General features: G+C 49.6%; 1 protein-coding gene across 2 annotated transcripts; it reads left to right on the plus strand.

The window, feature by feature from the left end:
* The first annotated feature begins 5365 nt into the window (after positions 1-5365).
* On the plus strand, positions 5366-16651 carry LPAR2 (lysophosphatidic acid receptor 2). Of its 2 annotated transcripts, none has more exons than XM_074810683.1 (3): positions 5366-5379; positions 9463-10205; positions 14839-16651. In XM_074810683.1, the coding sequence occupies exons 2-3, from the start codon at positions 9473-9475 to the stop codon at positions 15138-15140; spliced, it is 1035 nt and encodes a 344-aa protein (XP_074666784.1). In that variant the 5' UTR covers positions 5366-5379; positions 9463-9472; the 3' UTR covers positions 15141-16651. The 2 variants fall into 2 exon arrangements, with proteins under 2 accessions (XP_074666784.1, XP_074666785.1); XM_074810684.1 differs by having other exon boundaries at positions 14990-16651.
* The last annotated feature ends 5661 nt before the right edge of the window (positions 16652-22312 follow it).

A 22312-nucleotide genomic window follows, 5' to 3' on the forward strand; every position in this document is an offset into this window, starting at 1 on the left:
AAGCAAACAAAAGTAGAAAAGCCCGTTTCATTTGTAATGGAAACCTTGAATGTTACGGGCCAGACTGTGGCATGAATACATCAAAATTATTTCGTTACCTCACACTTACTAACAGGCAAAGGGCAAAGAGAACCCAGGCTCTGGTGGGGACGGCAACAAAAACTGGGTGGTTTGGGCTGCTGAGCGGGCAGCTGGGTCTGCCTAGGAGAGCCTGTTGTTAGGCCAGGCCTGCAGGACCAAGGTAGAACAGGGATGGTTTGATAGTTGTTGCTGGAATGTGTTTGGGGGGGAAAGGTCTGTAAAGGAAGGCTTGTGCTGAATGTAACTTTTGCTCATTTAAAGTGGGGGGGGTGTGTCATTTTTTTTCCCTGTGACCTCACTCATGTGGGAGCTGATTCTTGAGGAAAAAAATTTAAAACTTGATTCAGTCCATTGATGAAGCAGTTGTGGGTATAATGAAACATTCCCAGAGTGAGCTGAAATCTTCACCTAACTGGGGAAAAAGCCACGTTGCTGAGGATTTGCCTTGACCGAGACTGCCCCGGGGTCACCTCTCTGGAGGAAGTCACCTTTCTTAGAAGGGCCAGATATTCCCTTTTCTTCCTCGGAGCAGCTGTGCGTCAGTCCCTGATGCTCTTGTTCAAGATAAAGCTGCCGTTGTGCTGCATCTGCTTCTTCTGTAGCTGGAGGCTTTTCTGAATTGGTTTTGTTTTTTCTTTCTAGACTTAAGCAGAAAGGCATGTTAAATGCTTTTTATGACTCTCCAGCCATAAGCTGCAGGCATCTGACATTAAACCCAATGGAGACACGGGGGAAGTGGGTTTTCAGAAATAATCCCTGTAAAAGCAAAGGCTGAGGCACGCGGAGCGCGAGTGCCTGTAAAGTTCCCCGACTTTCCAGCGAGTGCCAGCTAAAGAGGGAGACTTCATCTCGCTGGGTGCCAGCCAAGATCAGGGGAGTTCGGAGCGAGGCAGCGTGCGGCCGCCTTGCAACCGGAGCCTGAGCCCAGGGCTGCCGGCATGTGGTTCACAGGAAGGGAATTTCCACCCGGTTTTGTTTTTATTGACAATAGTGTGAAGTGCCAGATGAAATTATCTTTGGGTGAAGATGAGGCTGAGTCCTCCTTCAAAAACACAGCATCCCGACTTGATTTTAACCTCGCTGTGGCTTCTAATAATGTGACATCATTCAGGGGCCAAGCTAGTCTTTCTCTGAACTGCTGCTTCTGCCTTCAGCGCTGCTTGTCTCGAGTAGGATAATCTCCTTCTTCCTGTGTGAATTAGGAGGAGCAGCAGCAGAGGGGCCCCTAGACCATCCCGACTCCAAACAAAACACCGCTGCAAATAACCCTCTTCCCTCCCCTACTCTGTTTTCTCTCCACTGCTGCAGAACAAATGTTTTCATCTTGGGGTAACTGTGCAGAGGAAGTCAGCCCACCAAAATCCCTCTCCAGGGTGGTTGTTACCTGGGGAAGGTCAAAGTGCTGTTTGCCAGGACCGGAGTGTGTTGAGGGAATATCCCGGCTGTTCTCTCTCAGCTGTTTTCCCATCTTGTCTGATAAGGCAAAGGTGACAAGCACAATGTTCTGTTTTGCTTCAGCGGTCTCCCCACTTCAGTTTAAGGTGTTGTCTACAATATGGAAATACTTTTAATTCAAAGTGTCCAAACACAGCCAGAGCAAACCTCGGGAAGGTGAAAGGGGGAGAGGAATTTTCCAGGTTCTTTGTGATTTATTCTGGAGCAATTGATTGTAAATGGTCGCGAGCTTGTTGGAGGAAAAGAAAATGCCTGTTGTAGACAAGGCTGCAGCGGGCATGGATTTCTTCCTTACCTCTTTGTTGAAAAGTATTCTTTGATGCTGGAGGCTTGCAAACAACAGCTCTGCTCCACCTCGGAGCTGGCTGCGTTTCAGCAGCAGTGGGTGTTATGAAATTCCTGCATTTTTAACGCTGATGTATACGCTGCTTCCCATCGAAAGCTCTGGTGGTTCGCTGGAGCTGGAAGAGCGGTGTTGTTGGTTTGTTGTACTCCAGGGAGTGCTCCTCACTGAGGGACTGGGAATCTCTGGGCCAGTTGGGACTTGGGAAGTATTAATTTGAGCAACTGGTTCTCTGCAGAGATCTGCTGGGGGGAGACGATGACATGACTCCTTCCAGAAGGTTTTTAACATTCCTGGGATTCCAGGAGAGGGGTCTTGGGGAAGAAAAAAAACCCTTCAGATTGTCATCTGCAGGAACAGTCACAGCTATGAGCCTTAAAGAAAAATATTGGCTTTAGGCTTGTTTGAAAATGCAAAATCTACTAAAACAATTAACTTCACTTTGAAAAATAGAAGTGTAATAAAGGGGAGGGAACCATCTGTTGTCTTTGGAAATGTTTCTCTACCAATTCTCTGCTGGGCACCAGAATGTCATCAGATCTGCCGGCTGCATCAAGATCAGGTTACCGGGGGCTCTGAGCAGCCTTTTCTGCTTGGGGGGACAACACTGCACAACACCCTACGAGCCCCTTCGGAACTGGTGGAAGTGGGGAAACTCACAGAGTGACTGGAGGGGAAGGGGGGAGACAGAGGGGCTGGACACGATGGGTGTGTGGTCTCCTTGGTCCTGCCTGTGGCTGGTACTTGATCCCAGGAATATCGTTGTGGGAAGATACCTGAGCTCAGTCTGTAGGAAATCACTCCATGGTGGCAAAAGCTGATGTGAGGCTTTCAGGTGGAATGATTTTTGACTTTGCTGGTAGCACCCTGACAGGGTGTGCCGGGCCCAAACTCCCGCAGATCATATGGCTAGAGATGAGCTAAATGGGTCTTGGTTCTTTCAAATATCCCCAAAACCTGAAAATACACAGAATCCCAAACTTCTGTTATGTAGAGGGGTAAAGTTTTTTTTTCTAGACAAAGGGATTAGAAAAACTGATGTTAACATCAGGACGTTGAAACCTGAAATATTCTCTCACCCCCATACGCAAGCAGATACCGTTTGTGACAGGTTTATGTGAGCCCCGGCCTGATCCAGTCTGACAGTTCTTGTACCCCCTTTGTCCCCACTCCGGTGTGTGGGGACTGAGTTGCAAAAGTGCTTCTGACCCTTCGTCAGCGCCGGGTGCTCGAACTCGCTGGGTCTGTCTGACGTGCTGAGCTATTGTGATGGACTGTTGACACTTCAGCTGAAACCAGTTACGCTGGGCTGTTTCCCTGATTGCTCTGGGTGTTTCTTTATGAAACCATCGCCTCTAAAGCACTTGCTCAGTGCTGCTTTGGAACCTTAAAGAAACGAGTAAATCAAAAGTATTTTTAGACTGCTGTCATCCCAAACTGCACGTGCAGCTTCCTAACTGCCCAAAGCCTATCGAAGCCAGTGCTGCAGCCAAATGGTTGCTCTGACCTGGGTTTGGCTTCTCGTGCACAGGCGTGGAGCGTTGGCTCAGCGACTTAAAACCATTGCTGGCAGCACAAGTGCTGGAGCAGACCAAAAGCGGGGCTGGAAAAGTGTGTGGGGGGCTGTTTTATTGCAGCTTGGACTTGGGTCTCTTTGGTCTTAATAATGTAACCAAAAGGATAATAAATACCTCGTGGGAAGGTGAAGGATCTGCCCTGTGTCACTTTAAGATGCTTCGGATTTGAAATGGCTTCTTGTACCTGTAATATTGTTGTAAATCTGTCGAGCTCAGTAAGAACTTCTGGCTCGCTGTGTTACGACCGGACTTCTTGGTAACTTGGTTGTTTTCTGAGAAAGCAAGCTTGTTAACTATAGATTTATATTTTTTTTCCAAGAAAAGATACTCTGGGATACCTGTTAGTACAACTTTTTTTGCTGCTTCTAAAAACACATACAGAAGTCTTGGGAAAGGCCCCTGTGTCTTGTGGGTGGCATCATCAGTCTGAAGGTGTGCAATTTGTAAGCGGGTGGCAACGATGGGCTCTTTCTGAGTTTTTGGAGCCCTCATGAGCTTTCTGGCACGACTCTGCCCTTTGGAGGCTGCAGGGGGTAGGGGCAGAGTTTAGGGAGCCTGGTGCAATTTTCAGTTTTTGCAGGACTCGGTAGTTGCCCCCCTGCTATCTCAGCCTGGCCTAGTGACCCGTCTTGTCTTCTGGCGGTGTCACTGCTGCTCTGCTTCCCCTGACTGGCTGCCCTGCTCTGTTAATGTGTCCTTGGCTCCTCGGGCCTATCTCCTTCCCCTTTGTGCTGGGCTCTTTGTAAATCCCCTGCCTGTTTTACATAACACTGCCGGGCTCTGCCAGGCTCTACGGTGGATCTGACTGGCAGCAGATTAGGGTGGTGCTTGGTGATAACATTGTTCCTTGGGAAACCCATGATGGTAGGAGGAGGGTGGGAGAGTAGGAAATTGGAGTGGAATGGGAATTGCTGGGGCCTTTGCAAGAGCAGCAGGCATAAATCAAAATGAAGGGATGCTGTGAACTTGGTGGGATTTTTTCCTTCATAACTTATACAGCTCTGGTTCGTTAGCCCTAAATGTGCTGCTGGTGTTTGCACAGTACTCAGCAGGTGAGATCATCTCAGATGTGTCAAGGACTAGCTAGACTGCCATATCATAAACATGAGCTCTCTTTCTAGCAGTGATATATTTTTGCCACGTTATAGCAGGAAAATCCTTTCCACTCTGTGCCTCAGTTTCCCTTGTGTCTCACGACATCATCTCCTCCTCCCAGCTTCTTCCCCATTTCAGGGTTTTTTGCGTTGCTTGGGGCAAGCGTGGCTGCTGTCGTGGCTGTGGGGGGCCGGATCCTGACCTGCCAGCCCACTTGAGGTGTGGGTGCTGTAGCTGGAGGCTACGAACCAGCCTTCTGGTGCCAAGGCACGACAGCTCCTCCAGCATGGGATCAAACCTGGTCGGTGGGAAGATCTGTGCCCCTCCTGCGGTGGGACGAAGGCTCTGGGGCAGCAGGTGAGCGTGGGAGAACCAGTACGGCAGGAGCACTGGGACCAGAGGGTGCCAGTTCCCACAGAGCAGCACCTTGCCCGTGGGATCGGAGCTAACTCGTTCCGGCCAGAACCGGAGATGCTCGGAAAGAGGCTTTGGCCTCCATGAAGGCGGCAAGGACTCGGGTTACAGCTCCTGGGTCTCCTGGAAGGACCCGCCTAGGGGAGGACCCAAGGAGGGACGGGCTCATCAGAGCTCTTGCAAACTTGCCTCCCAGGAGCCAGTGTTTCCGAGCGGTCCGTGATGGATTCTGGGGCTGGAAGGCTTGTGTGAAACTTTCCTGTAAGGCACTTGGCTTTTTTTTTTTTTTCTTGCTTGGAAAGCACCTCTGCGCTCCAGAGATGGGGATCTCCTCGCTGGATAGCTGCGCTGGTGTCCTGTGGCGGGGAGACCAGCGCTGAGTGTCAGGTTTGGATGCGGTGGTTGTGCTTTCAGGTAGGATCCCTGTTCTTTGGAGTCAAAGCTTGTACTGTTTGTGGCTTAAAAATACAGCGGTGGGTTGAATGTTTGGCCATGTAAATCCGTGCGCGGTGGACGTGGGGAGAACAGGTTGGATTTGAGTCCCTGTGAGCCTTCACAGAGCCATTGTTCTGTCTTGATTGACGCTGATTGTGGTTATTAGTGGGAGCATAAATTCAGCCATTCATCCCCGCTCACCTCCACACTACCCTGGCTGGCGGTTGTTAACAAGTGTTGAATGTCTTCCCAGCTCTCGAGGAGCTGACTAGCATTTTCCACTTTTGCAAGCAAGAGGAAATGGAGAAGGGAGGACACTTACACCTTTACTTTCTGTGTTAAAGGACTCTGAACTTGTGAACCTGGGGCAGTAATTAACTGAGTAAGAAGGGAGACGGCGCGTGCAGACGAGAAAAGGTTCATTCTGCGCTGATTTTGTGTGGTGCTTCCGACCAAACTGCAAAAGCTGTACTCGGTTTTAAGGGGGAGAGACTTGGGCAGAGTTTGAGGTAGCGTGATTAGAGAAGAGGCTGTGTTTGTGTATTGCTCAAGGAAAGGGGCTGCCGAATTGTTGCAGCACGTAACTAGAGTCTTGTTTTACTGAGTAAACAATGCTGGTAGGGAAAAATCTTGTCAGATCCTGCTGGGGAGTGTAAGGCCACGGAAGGGGGTTGCTCGGACACTGAACAATAGACTCATCCAGCTCCTTTGTGCATCATGGCACCAGCCTGACTTTCTATCTGCTGGCTGCTGTGGGCAGGGTGTTCCTCCTTCCCCGGCACTGCCTGGTAAATTCTGATTTGTGGCGTTGTCTGCCCTTGATGCCAAGCTCCAAGGTCGGTTTTCTAATTGCAGGGTAGCAGTGAAGTGGCGCAGGAGCTCCCAGAGCCAGTCACCAGCATTAACCTGTCAGTCCCTCCTGGACCCCACCCAGCTCAGGGTATTGCACGGGTTTAGGTTGTAACCTACGCGCGTTTCGGAGGGATTTGCAACTCTCAAACTTCTCCCTGGGCTCTGATCGGGTCTTGCCTAAAGAAGCATTTCAGACGTTGTCATTAGGACGAATGCTGAGGGACTCTTTCTCTAGATCAGTGTTACCCGTGCAGAACACAGCTCCTTTGTGGGTCCACCCAGCTCTAATCCCCATCCCAGTAAACTCCCATTGAACCAGTACTTGCATAATGCTCTGAAAAAAGTTTGCTGTTTGCCAGGAGGAAGTTTATGGGGCCTGTCATAGCTGTGGAATCTTTAATATTTGCAACAAAATAAGATTGGTCTCCATAACTTCATGGCAATTTTAAAGCTAGTCTTACCTGGATTAAATTTGTCTTGGTGTCAGCTCAGAAATTGGTGAGGATAAGATATATAGATCCATTCACACATTATTTCACTGTAGTATTTTAATGTTCCTGAAAAATTAAATCATAGTGTGAGCTTTGTGCTACATTTTAGTTGTGTTATGATCTTCATTGTAGCAGTAGAACTTTGATAACTGAGGGGGGAACACTTGTGCTACTCCACAGCAAAAATGTGAATGGGATTAAATGGCATTTGAAATCTGCTTGTTCAGAGGCTGGACAGTATTTAGAGCTCTCTGAACCCTGATACCACTTCAGATTCTCTCCTTCCTCCCCTTTCTTCCCTGGGCATCCACAGGTGTAATCTTAAAAAGGCGATTTACCTAACTTCAGCAGCAATTTCCTTATTGCTTTGGGATTAAAGCTTTCAAAAATGTTTAGAGGAAACTGTTTTGCATAAGAAAGGCCTGACCTTGGATTTGGTGCCTGCCCAGATACACCCTGTGAAGGTGGGCACTACTTGCCTGTGATTCACAGCCACGTTTGGGCTGTTCTGGGCTTGTTTCCCTTCCTCGTTCCTCCACTGTTTTCCCCTGTTTGAGCCAAACACTCCCCAGTTACCTGCCGGGTCACCACACGGTATCTCTGCGGACCCCACTCGGGTGCTTTCGGCGCCTGCGCTGTGCTTGGACCTCACGACTCCGGAGCAGCCCTAAGCTCGGGATCCACAAACATCCCAGGAGCTGAAAAGAGAGGAAAGATGGACTTGTTACATAGCACTAGCCTGCGACTCCATCCCCTGGGGCAGCATCTGCTGCCTCCTTTTCCTTTTTTCCCCACCAATATTTGTAAAAATAATAATTCCTTATTCAGCAGAGCTTTAAGGCGCATTAGTTCAGCTGTAGAGCTTTCTCGCTTCGCTGTCGAGACAGCCGCAGGCCGATGCAGAGCCCATTAGGCAGCGGAGATCAAAAGTTCAGCTGCAGGTACAATCGGGTTTCCCGGCACAACCCCCTTGTTTGCCCAACTTGGCGTGTGCGCGGGCAGCCGTGGGCGCGGCGCAGGTGAGGATAAGCCTGCCCGCGTCGACGCGCCTCCCTGGTACCAACAGCAGCCTCGAGAGCTCCTGCTGCAGCGTCCTGGAAAACTCTGCTGCCTCCAGAGTGGAGGAACACGCAGCTAATGAAGGCCCCCGAGCTGTGTTTTGGTTTCGGGAGGGGATTAAAGTGAATTGTGAGTCAGGCATTTGGGGTTTTCTCCCTGTCTGAAGAGGACTGCACTCTTGCTGTGTGGTCTGCGTTAAGCTTTCTCTAAAATGACGGTCGAGCTGGTGAGAGGACAGGGAGAACCAGGGACTCCATGTGCAGAACACACCAGGGTAAGGAAAAACTGTGTCATTTTTCAGCACCTCAGTGTCGCAGGGAAGGAGGCTCCAAACTGGGTTTGCCCATCCCGGCGGGGACCGCAGCCAGCCCTGACCAGAGGTTTCCAAGCTCTTGGTTAGGAAAGGAACACGAACATCTGCTGTGGGGTGTAACGATCGGGCTGCTGCTTGTCCCTCCAGTTTGTTTGTGGTGCTGTAATTTTTTTTTTTCACTTTGTCATTTATTTCATGGGCAAGTAACACGAGTCAATTACCAGGTTTAAATTCTGACTCTGTAAGGTAAAATATCCTTTAACTTAACGTGCTGCTGCATGCTTGGCTGGCTGTAGGACAGGAAGTCGGATTACCAGAGGTGCTTTGCTAATTAATACTTCACATTATGATCCAGATGAACGGCTTGTCTGGTCTTGCTCCCAGCAATGCCCAGTGTGTCAAAGAAATGTAAAAAGTCCTTCTTGAGACATAAAGATGTCTTCCTGTCAAGTTTTTCTGCTGAGTTCAGGCAGTTTTTGAATTGCAGCCTTGTTCCAGACCTGCAAGGGAAGAAGGGAGTTGCTTCCCTTGTTGCACAGGTGACTTACTGGGTGACACTCTGGGTGCTGACTCGCCGGTGGTTGTGTAGCCTGGAAGTGCTGCCGGACTTCCAGGTGATCCTGCTCTTCCAGAGATCCAGCCCCGGGGTTGTATGTGCTGACTTTGTGCTGCTGTTGACTTGTCTGGGCTGAGGAGTCTGTTTCTGCCCAGCTCTACGTGCTCTTTGTCTCTCGGCAAAGTTTGGGGAGTGCTCCCCTGTTCTGGAAGGATTGGGAAGCGCTGCCTTCGGAGCGGTGTTCGGAAGCAGCTCTGCATTACCCTGAGCAATAAAACTACTGGGGAAGGATGACCTGCGTGTGCTCGCTGAACCAGGAGCTGGAGTCCTGGGGACTGCAACAGCTGCAGAGGCTCCCAGTCTTCATCAGAGCCTTGTTTAGTGACTGACTGATAAACCCTCTTTGCTGCCGCTTTGTTTTTACATTTCTGAAGTAGGACATCTGGGACAACAAGAATAGTTTTGTCTGTTGTCCCCATGAAGCTGCGTGGGCTGGACAGGGAGAATCTCTTATCAGATCTGGCAAACCTTATCTCTTCCCATGAACATTCAAGGCTTTGCTGCATCCTCACTACAGCTTTGAGGACAGATGAGGACTCAGCCTGCGAGACGTGTAGTTCTGTCTTTGAGTCCAGAAGTGGTTTCCTGTTGCTTGTGTGGTTGTTCATGTGTTTCAAGCTCTTCCCCGCCTCCATCTGTGTCAAGGGTATTATCATAAGGCTCAGCATCTCCCTGGTTTGTAGTAGTTGTGTGTGCAGGCACGAGCTAACACCACTCTCGTCCCTCTTTAGGACAGCAGCGATGAAGCACTGTTTTTACAATGAGACTGTGGGGTTCTTCTACAACAACAGCCGCAAAGAGCTGACCACGTACTGGAGGACGAAGGATGTGCTGGTGGTGGCCCTGGGCCTGACAGTGAGTGTCATCGTGCTCCTGACCAACCTGCTGGTCATCACCGCTATCATCATCAACCGCCGTTTCCACTACCCCATCTACTACCTGCTGGGGAACTTGGCAGCTGCCGACCTCTTCGCTGGCATCGCGTACATGTTCCTCATGTTCCACACGGGGCCCAGGACAGCAGAGCTATCCCTGAAGACCTGGTTCATCCGTCAGAGTCTGCTGGACACCAGCTTGACAGCCTCTGTGGTGAACCTGCTGGCAATTGCTGTAGAAAGGCACCAGACTGTGTTCACCATGCAGTTACACAGCAAAATGTCCAACCAGCGGGTGATGATCCTCATCTTCTGTATTTGGGTCACGGCCCTGCTCCTGGGGCTCATCCCGTCCTACGGCTGGCACTGCCTCTGTGCCCTGGACAAGTGCTCCAGCATGGCACCGCTCTACAGCAGGAGCTACCTGACCTTCTGGGCCATTTCCAACCTGGTCATCTTCCTCATCATGGTGGTCGTCTACACGCACATCTTCATCTATGTCAAAAGGAAGATGACACGGATGTCCAAGCACACCAGCTTCCACCCCCGCTACAAGGAGACCATGATCAGCCTTGTCAAGACGGTCACTATTATCCTAAGTAAGTCCCCTTGCTCTTATCAAATCTAAACGATGCTTTGGGCTGCATGGGGTTGGCGAGGGACGACGGGGAGCGCTGGGAAGTGACGTTCTGCTGCCCTGGTCTCTGAAGCTGCTGGGGCAATGGTTGGGTTTGGCTGCTGAGGAGCTCGGCAGTTTCAGGACTCTGCATGAATTCCGAGTGAGCTGTAATGGGAGTGACCTGGCAGAGGGGAGACCTCTCCTGAGTCTCTTGCCCTCTGAGATGGCCACTCCTCCGCTTAGCAGAGACTAGAGGATCTGTTAGTAGTGGGACGTGGTAATACCCAACTGCTGCAAGTGCAGGTGCTTTGGGCACAGAAGCGGCTCTTTTATCTGCTCAACTCCAGTCTGCTTCCTTCATGGAAGGGTGGCATGGAATTAGGAGCTGTAACTGGGCCTTAATCCAGCAGCAGCACTTGGTACATCCTTTATTAAAGGACTGAGAGATTTGGGGCAGATATTACAAGGAGATGAGGAAAGAATGAAGGAGTTGCCTCCAAATTCCGTACTGTTGACTGGAACAAAGCGCTGAACTGTGTTCAGATTTTTTTTTTTGAGCAGCTCAGTACCAGGGCACAATCTGCTCGGATAAATACACCCCTGGAAGCTCTCAGCTCTTAGCTCGAGCTGCTCTCCGTGAGCACGGGATCTCCAGCAGAGCGCTAACTGTCAGGCTGTCTGCATCCACAGTCTGTCGTGCAAATAGGAGCAGATCAGTAACTGGAAGTGGTCGGCGCTGAGGCTCTGCCTCTCCAGAATATTTAACTTTATTTGGTTAAGTGCATCTAACAGCGGAGGCTGCTGTGTCCATTGTGCTTCCAACAGTTGATCGCTCCACGATTTCTTTAATCTGTTTTTGCCTCGTGCTTTAATGGTCTAACAACCTTCCTTTAAAGTGAAATAAATCAACATGCTCAGATCTTCCGCAACTCAGCTCAACTCTGGGTTTACGGTCACAACCTCTTGCAAATCTTTCCTGATAAGCACAGAATTTGCTCTGTCAGGGAAACCTTGTAGCTGCAAACAAAGGCTACTCCCTTGTGAACTGGCGCTGGCGGAGTGGGGCTCAGCAGGGGAGGGGAGCAGCGGGGTGGGAGCAGGATGGGGGGGCTGGCGGGCTGCTTGGTGTGTCCCTGCTCCGGGGTGCGCTGGCTTGCCGGCTCCTGTTGCAACTTGTGAGCATCGAAACCGGAGTTTTCTGCCTGTTCCTGCCTTTCCTGTGATGTCTTCCCCGCCTCGCAATCTCTCCATCTCCTGTGTGCAGCTGGGAGTTCGTTACTGCCTTGGAGCTGGTCAGATGCTGCACAGAGTCAGCGGGGCTGAAGAATGATTTACTTCATGTATTTTGCACGGTCCTCGGTGGAGAGAAAAGTTTTGTTCCCTTTTTCTTCCCCTTTTCTATCAGAGGATCACCCCATGGTGTCGACAGGATTGTTTAATTTTATGGGGCTTCACACCATCAACTGGAAGAGGGTTGGCGGGGTGGGGGTGCTGCTGAGGAGGACAGTTGTTTTGGGAGATCCCTTTCCTCTCAGTGTCCCCCCTCCTGGCTTGGCCTGCCTGCCTTTGTCCTCTGCCTTGGGTGAGGGAAGAGCTTGGCTCCGAGGAGGCTCTGAAGAGCTGCTGTGGTTTTGCAGGGAGTTGGGACTGGTGTCTGGGGACGGACAGAGTGGGGAGGAGCCCAGTGTGGGGGCTTAAGGGAGGATGAGGACTCATCAGGCCTCTGGGACTCTTGGAACCGGAGGGTTTTCCCCTTCCTCTGCGGGGCAGTGCCGGAGGGAAGCAGCGGTCAGTTCTGTACAGGTCCCTTGTGTGGGAGGGAATTGCTCAACTCGGGGAAAATACCTTTCCATTCAGACTCAGTGTACAGAGAGTTGAGTCTGCAGAGGGTTTTCTCCCTCCCTGTGAAAGTCCGGGTGTAATTCCTTCTCCACCCTTGTTCTCTAGCCTTCTGCAAACTTGGACTCTGCACAGAGGAATATTTTGCGCCTTATGCATCCGAGGGTGTAGCTGGTGAGTGTGCGAGGAAGTGGAGGGCGCGGTAGGAGCTGTCTGTGGGTGCCGCTTCGTCGCAAGGCCAGCCTGGCTGGGGTTGATAATCCTGCAGGTCTTGGGCATTAAGAACAGGTCTAGGACCTGACCTGGAAACCAACAGTCAGTCCAAGGTACATTTGGAAACTAGTAGCAGATTTTCCCACAGACCAGCTGAGTGACACAGGATGTGATGGTGACCAAACCGCAGGGCAGAGTTGTCAGTGACCATGTGGTGCTGGATTATTAAGAGTTCAGGCGGTTTCCTGAATACTTTAGCTTCTATTAAGGAGCAAGAAATCAGGTGGATTTGCAGGTGAAAGCCCAGAAATTTTAGGTACCTCTTTTTGTTTTTCCCCTCTCATGTTCAGTCTGCCTCTGGCTTTACTTAGTGCTGCTGGGAGCCAGACTCTAGAGGATCTGGCTTGCCTTGTGGTTGCTGAAAACCTGGCTTAAAAAAAATTACATCACTAAAGAAGGGAGTCCCTTTCCCACAGGCTCACTCAAAATAGAAGTATTGGACCTTCCTTCGTGACAGCCAGGAATCTGTTTTGTATATGTGCTAAATTTAAAGGGGGCAGAGCTGTGTCTGCAAGTGTGGGGAAAGCTGCCTGGCCCCGATGTAGTGGCTGTGCTGACCACCTGGGAGCAGGATTCGCTTAAACAAAAAGGGTTACGCGGTGCAGTGGCCTGAAATCAGCAGGGAGCCCTCCTGGAAACCCAGGAGATCCCTCCCACGTGTCCCTTTGACTTTTCCCCCATGCAGCATTTCACTCAGTGACAGCTTTAAATTCAGCCTCTCGGTTTTGGTGCAGCTCTTCTGGCTGTTGTTCTTTCCTGAGGGATGTATTTCAGTAAAGGGTGTAGCTGCGAAGTTCCCAGCAAGTCTTGTTCTTTTCCAGCCTTTCCCAGAAGACACAGCGGGGCGCAGCTCCTGTGCGTTAAGACACAACCCTACGCGTGACCTCCAGGAGCACTGTTGGGCGAGTGTTCCGTTTACGTCAGCCTTCAAATCATGTCTGTAAAAAGGGGTTTAGGAGCCGCGGGCACCTCCCACTCCGTCATGCAAAACAGCAATTACTCTTTTGCCAAGGAGCTTTGCAGGTGGTGGCAAGAATGTAGTGTGAGCCCGAGTGAATCAGTGGTGGACTCCGTCCAGCTCAGGCCTGCTGTTGGCCAGCCCATTGCTCAGCTATTTTCTGCTCAGCGTTTAGTTGTGTGAGAGACTTCACCAGCCTGCCCGAAGTGTTGGCCAGGACTCTAAACTCACGCTGTTAACTAAACCCCCATAAACTCTATGGGCGGTGGAGATTATTTAGTTCAAGATGTATCACTCTGACTCTTCCCTAATTTTTATGGCCTGTTCCCCTTTTTGGAAGGAATGGCACATAAATAGGAAACATGGACATTTTATTTTTGCTCTGTAAATGCAACGATGGGATGAGGGGGGGTAAGTGAAAGTATTGGAAGTGGTGTTCTGAGGGAACGGGGTGGGGGGAAGCCGTTGGCTCCGTTTTTAGTATTTTCTGGTTGGATCCTTGGTCTTCCTCCAAAGCAAAAATACAGAGTGAAACTAGTTGTTTTTCTTTCCCCCCCGTCGTGGATGAAAGTACTAACACGGTGATGGTTTAGCAGGAAATCCAGCTTTATTAATAACTAACAGCAATTTATTATTACAAAATAATTCAGAAATGTTGAAAGAAAGAAAAGCGACTTATTTACAGATTCTAAAATGACAAGATTCACACTAATTTAATGGTGCCTTAACTTATACATATGTACATGCACATACACAAAACATACAAACACACACACAGAGACAGAAGTGTTTGGATCCAGTGGAATAAGTCCGTACCCACACACCAATGAGCAGAGAAAGAGCGGGTGAAAGAGAAGCGAGCTCAAAGGAAAACTTCCCTCTCGCGTTTAGAGTAAATACTCCCAATGCCTTGGCATTCCTCAACGGGTGATAACTGAGACTCGAGCGGGTGGACTTCGCCCCGGCCTGCCCTCAGCTCTGGCAGCAGATGACACCTGAAGGGTTTGGTACCTGAGAGGCTCCCAGCTCAGGGGAGATGCTGGTCACAGGCCGCTGGGATCCAGGAGAGCTCCAAGCGTCTCCCTTGTGGTCGCCATTTATAGGGTTCAAGATAATTGACTTTTGTCAGATCCCTTCTGGGCCTTCCAGCAGTGGCACAAGAACTTGATGAATGTGCAACTCTGTTCTTGTTCCCATTTGACCCCACCCCAGGCACAGGTGTGCCAGGCCCTTAGGAGATGATGGGCTGTTATAACTGTTTCGGAGCAAGGAGGGGCAGGAGCAAGGCTCGTTAAGGGGGTGCCTTAATGTTAGCAGTTAGCAGTCCTTATCTCCACAGATTGGTGTACAGCTCGGGGGATGTGGGTGGAATCACACCAAGCAGCCCAACAAGGAGGGGCGGGGAGGGGTAAGAATTGCACCACCACACCCCCATTTAACTTTTTTTCACAAGATGAACCACCAGTGATCCCATCTTGCTGGTGAGTGACTGGGCAGGGCCAGCAACCTGCTTTTTCTCTAACAGGGGTTCTTCTCTCCCCAGGTGCTTTTGTTATCTGCTGGACTCCAGGACAAGTTGTGCTCCTCCTGGATGGCTTGGGCTGCAAGAGCTGCAACGTTCTAGCGGTGGAGAAATACGTCCTTTTGCTGGCAGAGATCAATTCGTTGATAAACGCTATTGTCTACTCTTACAGGGACAACGAGATGCGTAGCACCTTCCGGAGGATCCTCTGCTTTGTCTGTTACAGGAATTCTAAATACACCCCCACGGTGGTGAAGTTAAACACCACAGACCGCAGGACACTTTCTCAGAACGGGCACTTTACCGTGGATTCCTCCATTTAGCTCTTGATCGGCGAGACCAGCACGGCGCTGAGCAGCGGCCGCTTGGGGTGAAAGAGGAGAGGCCGGGAGCGACCTGCTTCTAAAGCAGTAGAGACTTCTTTTATGTGCTCAAGCATCAATATTTCTCTAGAATACCTGTCATCGATGAAGGACAAGATGCTTTTAAGGAACTGCTGGATGGTGCGTTATTTAGGCCAAACATACTTTGAGTAGCGTTCTTATTAAAGACTGCTATTTCTAATGCAAAGTTGATTTAATTTGGCAGCATCTAGGAGCATGCAATGCGCAACAGGAGTCTCACGTGATCTCTCAACGAGCAAAGTATTTTCTCGGTACTTCAGTATTACTGCCTTCAGAAAGAGTCGTTCCAGCGGTAGCGTACTCCAAAGAGCTCTTCAGCTTTACGCGTTGCTTCCTAAACAGAGCTGCTTAGTGCTTCCCCAGAGAGCCTTATTCAGGTCGTGTTCCACGCGCTTCGGAAGGCACATTCTTCTTAAGGCCTCTTCCGAGAGGAATCTGTTTGAATTGCTTCCTGAGAAGCAGATTCCCACTTTCCTAAGTGTCTGTTGCTGAATTTTAAAGTATTCCGGGCTTTTGGAGGATGCCTTAGGAGCACCTAATTCTTTCCTAAAATGGAGAGTGGTGCTGTAACTAACTGCAGTTGTGTTTGTGTTCTGCTAAGTGATACCATGTGGCGTTCACAAGTTCATTGCCTATTCATAAACGCGGAGTGAGTCATGCTCCCATTAAACCATCCCTCCACTCACTGAAAGCCCTTGGGGACAGGTTTAGGTTAGATTCCAAGGCGATCAGTATTTTGCCTTGGGTTTTAATGTGCAGTTTGTACCTTAATACTCGACTGCCCAAATAATGTGTTAACCGTCTGTTTGAATGTAGTCTTGCTCTCAGCAAAGCACCATAAGAAATTAGCAGTATTAATTAATATTAGTGCACGTAGGAGCTAGTTTTCTGAGTAAGTCCACTTGCTGCATCTGACACGGTGTCAACTGTCACCCTGGATTGGGAGGCCACGGCTGGAGGGCAAAGGCTCTGCTGGTGGAAGAATATTCACAGCTGAGAAACTGGAAGTACTTCTCCAGGTTTCCTTCTCCTTCACGCTGTTAAACTTTAACAGTGTGAACGTGCCTGTGACAGTCCAAAATCCGGAGTTAGTTGTTTATCTTGGGCTTCTGTGAGAGCAGGGAGAGGCCAACAGAAGGCAGGTTTTGGAATATTGTCTAAATTTTTAATTTCAGAAGTTTTTAATAAAAGGGCACTGTTCTGTCTGATGATCAGCTTCCTGGCTGATCCCCTCGGCTGGCTCTGCAGAGGAGACAACGTGCTGGAGGCATTGTAACTCAAATCTGTGCGGATGGACTTTTTCTGGAAAAAATGGTCAGGAAGTGAGTGTTAAGGTGACAGTCTCCTGGACTGACTAACACAGTCTTGGAATATGGTTCCTGTCTCCGTGTCCCAGAGACTTTTTGAATAAATACTTTGTCCTGGGTTTTAGAAAAGACGACTTGGAATTTTTTCCCCTATTTCCCCATTCGGAAGCCCTGGGAAGTGCCATCCTCCAGAGGCGTGTGGCGACGTTGGGAGGGAGGGAGGGATCCCGGCCTTGGTGCTTGTGGCCGCTGTGACTCGCGGTGCAGTGGCCCTGCTGCTGATCTGCCTTCTAGGTGGGTTGTCTCCGAGGCGCTTGTAGGGCTCTGCGGGTCTGGCTGGGGGGGCTGTAGCCTCCGGAAAGGCCGTGAAGAGAACTGGAGGAAGTAATTTTGAGCCAAAGCAGGGGGTGAGACTACAGCCTTGGTCTGTTGCTGGCAAACGGCAGACGTGGTTGGTGTGGGGACCTTTCACACCATTAAAGCGTACCAGGTGGTAGGGCTAAGAGAAGGCATAACTTTATTGCCAAAGACAACTTCTAGTTTTCCCTGGAAAATATTGTTGGGACACAGGTACACCCTGCAGTGGGAGCAGGAGGTGGATTAGCAGTAGCTGAAGGAAGACTGGAAAGGTGTTACAGGGAGTGATGGAGGGGACAGAACACGCTTGAACTTTCCTTTCTGCTTTCCTGAACATCCCCAGAGCAGGAGGTGCACGAGTCCTACTTCATACAAAGCTACTCTGACAATTCAATACATGCCAAGCTCTGCTTTTATTAACAAAAGGGGAAGGAGGAAATATAAAAGTTCACACCGCTTATGGTGTGTGATTAGTGCTGGTCTGATTTAACCGGGGGGGTGTGGGTCAAGAATTGTCTGTGCTCATTCACACTGGGTGTGAATGAGTCTTTGTAGTGGGCGAGGTGACACTTGGCTCCCAAAAGAACTGCAGTTGGCTTTCAGGCCCAATTGGGGCTTTAATAAGCTGTCCACGTTCTTCCTGGAGGGCTCTGGTAACAGCCTGACCTCAGCCCTCTGCCCCTGCTTCTCCAGCTGCCTCTCAGCAGAGCTGTCCCGCTCAGACAGGCGCTTCCATGTAAGTACCTGCCACAGGCAGACGTCAAGTCACTGACAACAAACTCTGGCTGCTTTATGATCACCGGATAGAGAGGATTGTCTGAGGGTTTTTTCAGTGTTTTAAATGACTTATTTAAGTTTAGACTAACTGCAAAACCATTGTACGCAACACTGATGGGAAGCGTATCAAGGACTTGAGCAGTTTGTGCCAGGCAGAACATCCTCACTCCCCAGAGGCTGTCGACACTTTCCGTATAAAAACAGCCTCTGGATAACGGTAACAATGTCCAGATGCAGCTTATGGGCTTCAAAACGCCTGATTTCACAAAGGTGAATAGCAACTGATTAGTGTAAGGAGAAGAAAAAAAAAAAGTCCCAAACCCTTAATGGAGCTTGTCTGGGTGAGGGCTGGCACCCGTTGGGGGTGGAGGTGGGTCGCCTGGAATTCTTCAGGGGATTTCTCTTCCCAAGTGACTGGGGACCTGCAGATTTCTAGTTGTTTCCAACTGGCTGCAACAGAGGAGAAAGCAGGAAATGAGGAGTCATCAAAACTAGCCCAGAAAGTGCTGTTTTCAGTGAGATTTGAAAAGAAACGGTGAATCAACGAGGCAGAAGAGAGAGGAGGGGGAATTTAACAGCCTCCCTGGCGATGAAGATGGGAGAGGGGGAGACATAAATGGTGTTACATAGAACGTGCATCACAAAAAAGAGGGGTTTAGGCTGTGCAGTATCCCACATGACTTTACTTTTAGTTTTATTTGGAAACACAAAGCCTTGTCTAACTACATGGAGGCAGGAACCACATCACACTGTTTTCCACTTGCTGTGGCCTAAACAAGATGCTGCCGAAAAGGGTGTGGTGTTACCTGATTACATGTTCGTTTTCCAAAGCTGCTCCAAAGCCTTTAAATATAACTTTTAATATTGTATACAGAGCTGGATGCTGCCAGGCTCTTGGGATAGCTTGCTTTTTTTAAATTCATGATCCATAACCTATGGTGTGTCCAGTTTAAATGTGGCAATATCCCTCTTTCCAGTTTGAGAAGACCCCCTGCTTTTTTTTTTTTTTAAATCACAGTATGAAACTGCCTTTGAAGGGTCATTGCTTGTTTCATCAAGCTTTTATTTTTAGGAGGAAATCTCCCTGAAATTAGTGTGTGTGGGTTTTTGTGGTGGGTTGTTTTTTTGGTGGTTTTTTTTTTTTTTTTGAGGCATGTGAGACTGTTCTAGACTTATTGTGTGTTGGGTGGGAGGAAGGAAGAGACACCTAGGAACTATTTTAAAGGGATCAAATGTGGGACAAGGGAGAACACACAACTTGATCAAAGATCGGCCGTATGGCTCCAGGAATGAAGGGTCATGCCTTGCTGACTGGTTGGAATTCCTTAAGCAAGCTGCTGCCAAAAGTAATATGGATTTTGGTGTGTTCTTCGGGGAGGGTAGAACTGGAGACTAATACTGTAGGGACTGATGGACTCCGAAGGTTTATTTTATCGAAGAAAAAGAATCCAGCAAAACCAACCTGCAGGAAGGGGAAAGACAGAATAAGGGGGAAAGTGAGATTAATAAGGGGAGGCTGGTGATGGTTTTTCTTTGTTTTTAAACTTCAGTTTGTCATCCCTCTGACCTACTGAGACATGGAAAACGAAAATCAAAGTTTCTGCTAGACTGTAAGTGCAGCCAATTCAAAAGTTAAACTTTTTGGAGTCAGTTATGCTTTTCTGTCTCGGGCATGAGTGGAATATCCAGGCTGAGAGCTTATTTTTCATGTGCAAGGATGAGTGGTGTGGCACCCGGGGCCCTGGTCTGCGTGATGGTGGTAGTTTAGGGCCCACCCCTATGTTTGCGTTGTGCTCCCCCAGCCGAAGGCCGGTGAGGAGACAGCGAGCACCCGGAAGCTTTTATGGGGTGAGTTCTCCTTGGCTTAGGCCACCAGCAGGGCAGTTGTGAAGTGAAGCCCGATATCTCTCTGCAGCGGGTTGGCACGCGTGTAGCCAAGGTAATGTAAGAAAGGTCACGCTGGTGGTGTAATAATGAGTTCCCATGGTATTTCTGTGCAAAGCTTTTCTATAAAAGGCACGATGTTTAGCAGCAGTGGTTGGGTTTCCCAAGTCCCTGCTCCCACACGGTGTGGGAGTGTAACTTCTGTGAGCAGAAGGGAGAAGCAGCCTTGTCCCGTCTCATCCAAAAGCTCTTACAGCCCCAAGTCTAGCTTCAAGCAGAGTTTCTGGAAGATGTTTCTTTTTTCAAGCTTGGTCTTGCCCAGGTTTTGTCCTTACGCTGTGGCTGTCCCAGAGAACAGAGCGGGCGCCAGAAGGAAGAGGTAAGGAGGGGATCTGACTTGCCTGCATTTCCCAGCAGGGAAAATAAAACTATCCTTCAGTTGCTTGCGCTCATTTCCCAATAAATCTCACCTCAGGCTCTCCTGTAGTGGTGACAGAGCATTCACCTGGCTTCTGCTTGGCTTGCATCTGGAAAGGAGCATTTGCTTCAGTTGTGTTGACCCTTTTCAGCCTTACTCTGTAGGCTTTTCTTTGCTCACCGAAAGCAAGGAATACAAACTGGAAAAAATGCGCCTAGGACTTCCCAGAAAGATTTTTTTTTTTTTTTTTTTTTTTAAAAATCTGCCTGTAGATACCAATAAAGCTGCAAAGTGTCCTGAGCACTACACGGGGAGAAAGCCCCAAGGCAGCAGGAGAAGATCTTCCTCCAAAGTTTCATAATCATGGGCTCATCCAGATTTTGGTGCCACCAGCCAGAAGTAAGAGGAGCTCGCACACTGGATTTTGTTCTGCTATAGTCATTTTTCACAAAATTATTTTTTTGGTGCTACCCACCTCTGATTTTTAGCACTTAGCACCCACTTTTGTCTCGGTAGGAGTAACGCAGCGTGGTAGAGCAGAGGGCTGTGGAGACAGCGATGGCTAATTTGCTGCTGGGGTGTATGGTGGCAGGGAAACAGAAATGCTTTTGGCACTGCTGCTTTTCTCTTCTTGCTGTCTCTGTGCCTTGGGGACCTTCACTGAACTGGTGCCTGCTCTTATTTTCTCTCTGGCTGTCAGGGAAATCACACTTTTTATTGTAAATAGAGATCAAAGATGCATCTTTATATCTTGATGTTTTCTGGCAGGGGCTGCTGTGAGTGTAATGCAGCTTTTGGTGCTTGATCAGTTTTATTTTACTCTTTGTTTGATCTGGCTGTAACGAGCAACTTCATTCACAGCCCAAATCAAAGTAAAACCCATCAGTGTTTGGAAATGACAGAAACCAAAAAGTCTCCAAGAGCCACTTGACAAAGCTGAAGGCCAAAGCCAGAGCGTCCCAGCTGAGCACGGGTGGGGTGTCCTCGGGGTAGCGATGGTGACCTGTGTCACCCGGTGCTGCGCGTGCTCCGAGGCACAGACTGTGCGGTGGTTTCATCCGTCGTGGCAGCACCCTGACGTTCCTCAGGCCGTCGCAGCGGCGGCCAAGGGATACGTGAGCAACTGGCGGTTGGAGCTGCGGGAATAACCCCAAGCAGAAGGCGGGAGCAGTACGGCTGCGCACACGATGGGATGCAGCTCTCCAGAGCCCACGGAGATCTCTGCGAGTGCTGCTTGGAAATGGCGCGTGGATGATTCTCCTTGGAAGTAGCTCACGAGTCCCCTTACTGGCAGGAAAACCTCGGCAGCTGCTGCGGGGATGAGGGTGGCTGTGGGGCGGCGTGCTGGAGCCTTCCTCCGCCGGGAGGCAATGTAAGCCAAGCTTTTCTTTCCCTGCACGTTTTCCTGGTCTCTGCCTGACGCTCAGTGGCCCCTTGTCCCATCAGCCAGCTGTCCCAGTGGCACTTTTTAACGCTCTCATTGGCACCGTTCAGTGCTCTGTGGAGGGGCTGTGCCCCCCGTGCTCTCACCAGTACACGAATCCAGGAGTTTGGTGACGTTAGTCGTGGCCTTGGAGCCTGTTTCCCACAGCTTCCCTGTTAGTTTGGGGCTGAGCAAAGCCTCCGACTGATCTGAGAAACCCATTTCACATGCTCCAACTGCCAGGACACCGACAGCAAGCAGTAGTCGCAGATGCAAGAGCAAGGCAAGTGCTTCTGCCCCGATGAACAGCACGCAGGTATTTTCCCACATGTACCTACAAATTAATTATCTTATGAGCAGAGGCACTGACAAATAAGTCTGGCCCCGATGAGCTCTGAAATACAGCAGGGGAGCAGGCAGGCTTCTTGCCTGGGAGATCATCATTTCTGTGCCGCTGCCTCCCCCGCAAAAGCAGCGATGCTGGGTCTAGTGGTTAATTAATCCCATCATAACACCAACACCGGTTTGAGCTGTAGCTCTTGCTGTGGAAATGCCTAGAGCTAAGGCAGAGCCTACAGTGGGGGTGAACCTCCCTGGGAATTTATGCTCTGTGGGCTTCAGGCTCAGTTTATAACTTGTCAGTTGGCATCTGAAGTCCTGGGTTTAGTTTTAAAATGAACTCTTCCCCCTCACCCCCCTCCTTTTTTGTGCTGACAGGAGAGAATTCACTTGCTAATTATACCCCAGTCCATTTCCAATCGAAATGCAGAGGGCGATTTATCAGAGAGCTGGAGACAGCTCTCCACGTTCCCTTGGCTGCATCAGCAAGAACTTTTGCAAGACAATTTAATTTCTTGTCATCTTCTAATCCAGCTCCCTTTCCCCCTATAGTCAGCCTGTGAATGAGAAAAGATAGTTTATTAAT

Source organism: Strix aluco, chromosome 38, assembly GCF_031877795.1.
Source record: "Strix aluco isolate bStrAlu1 chromosome 38, bStrAlu1.hap1, whole genome shotgun sequence".
Classification (NCBI taxonomy): domain Eukaryota; kingdom Metazoa; phylum Chordata; class Aves; order Strigiformes; family Strigidae; genus Strix; species Strix aluco.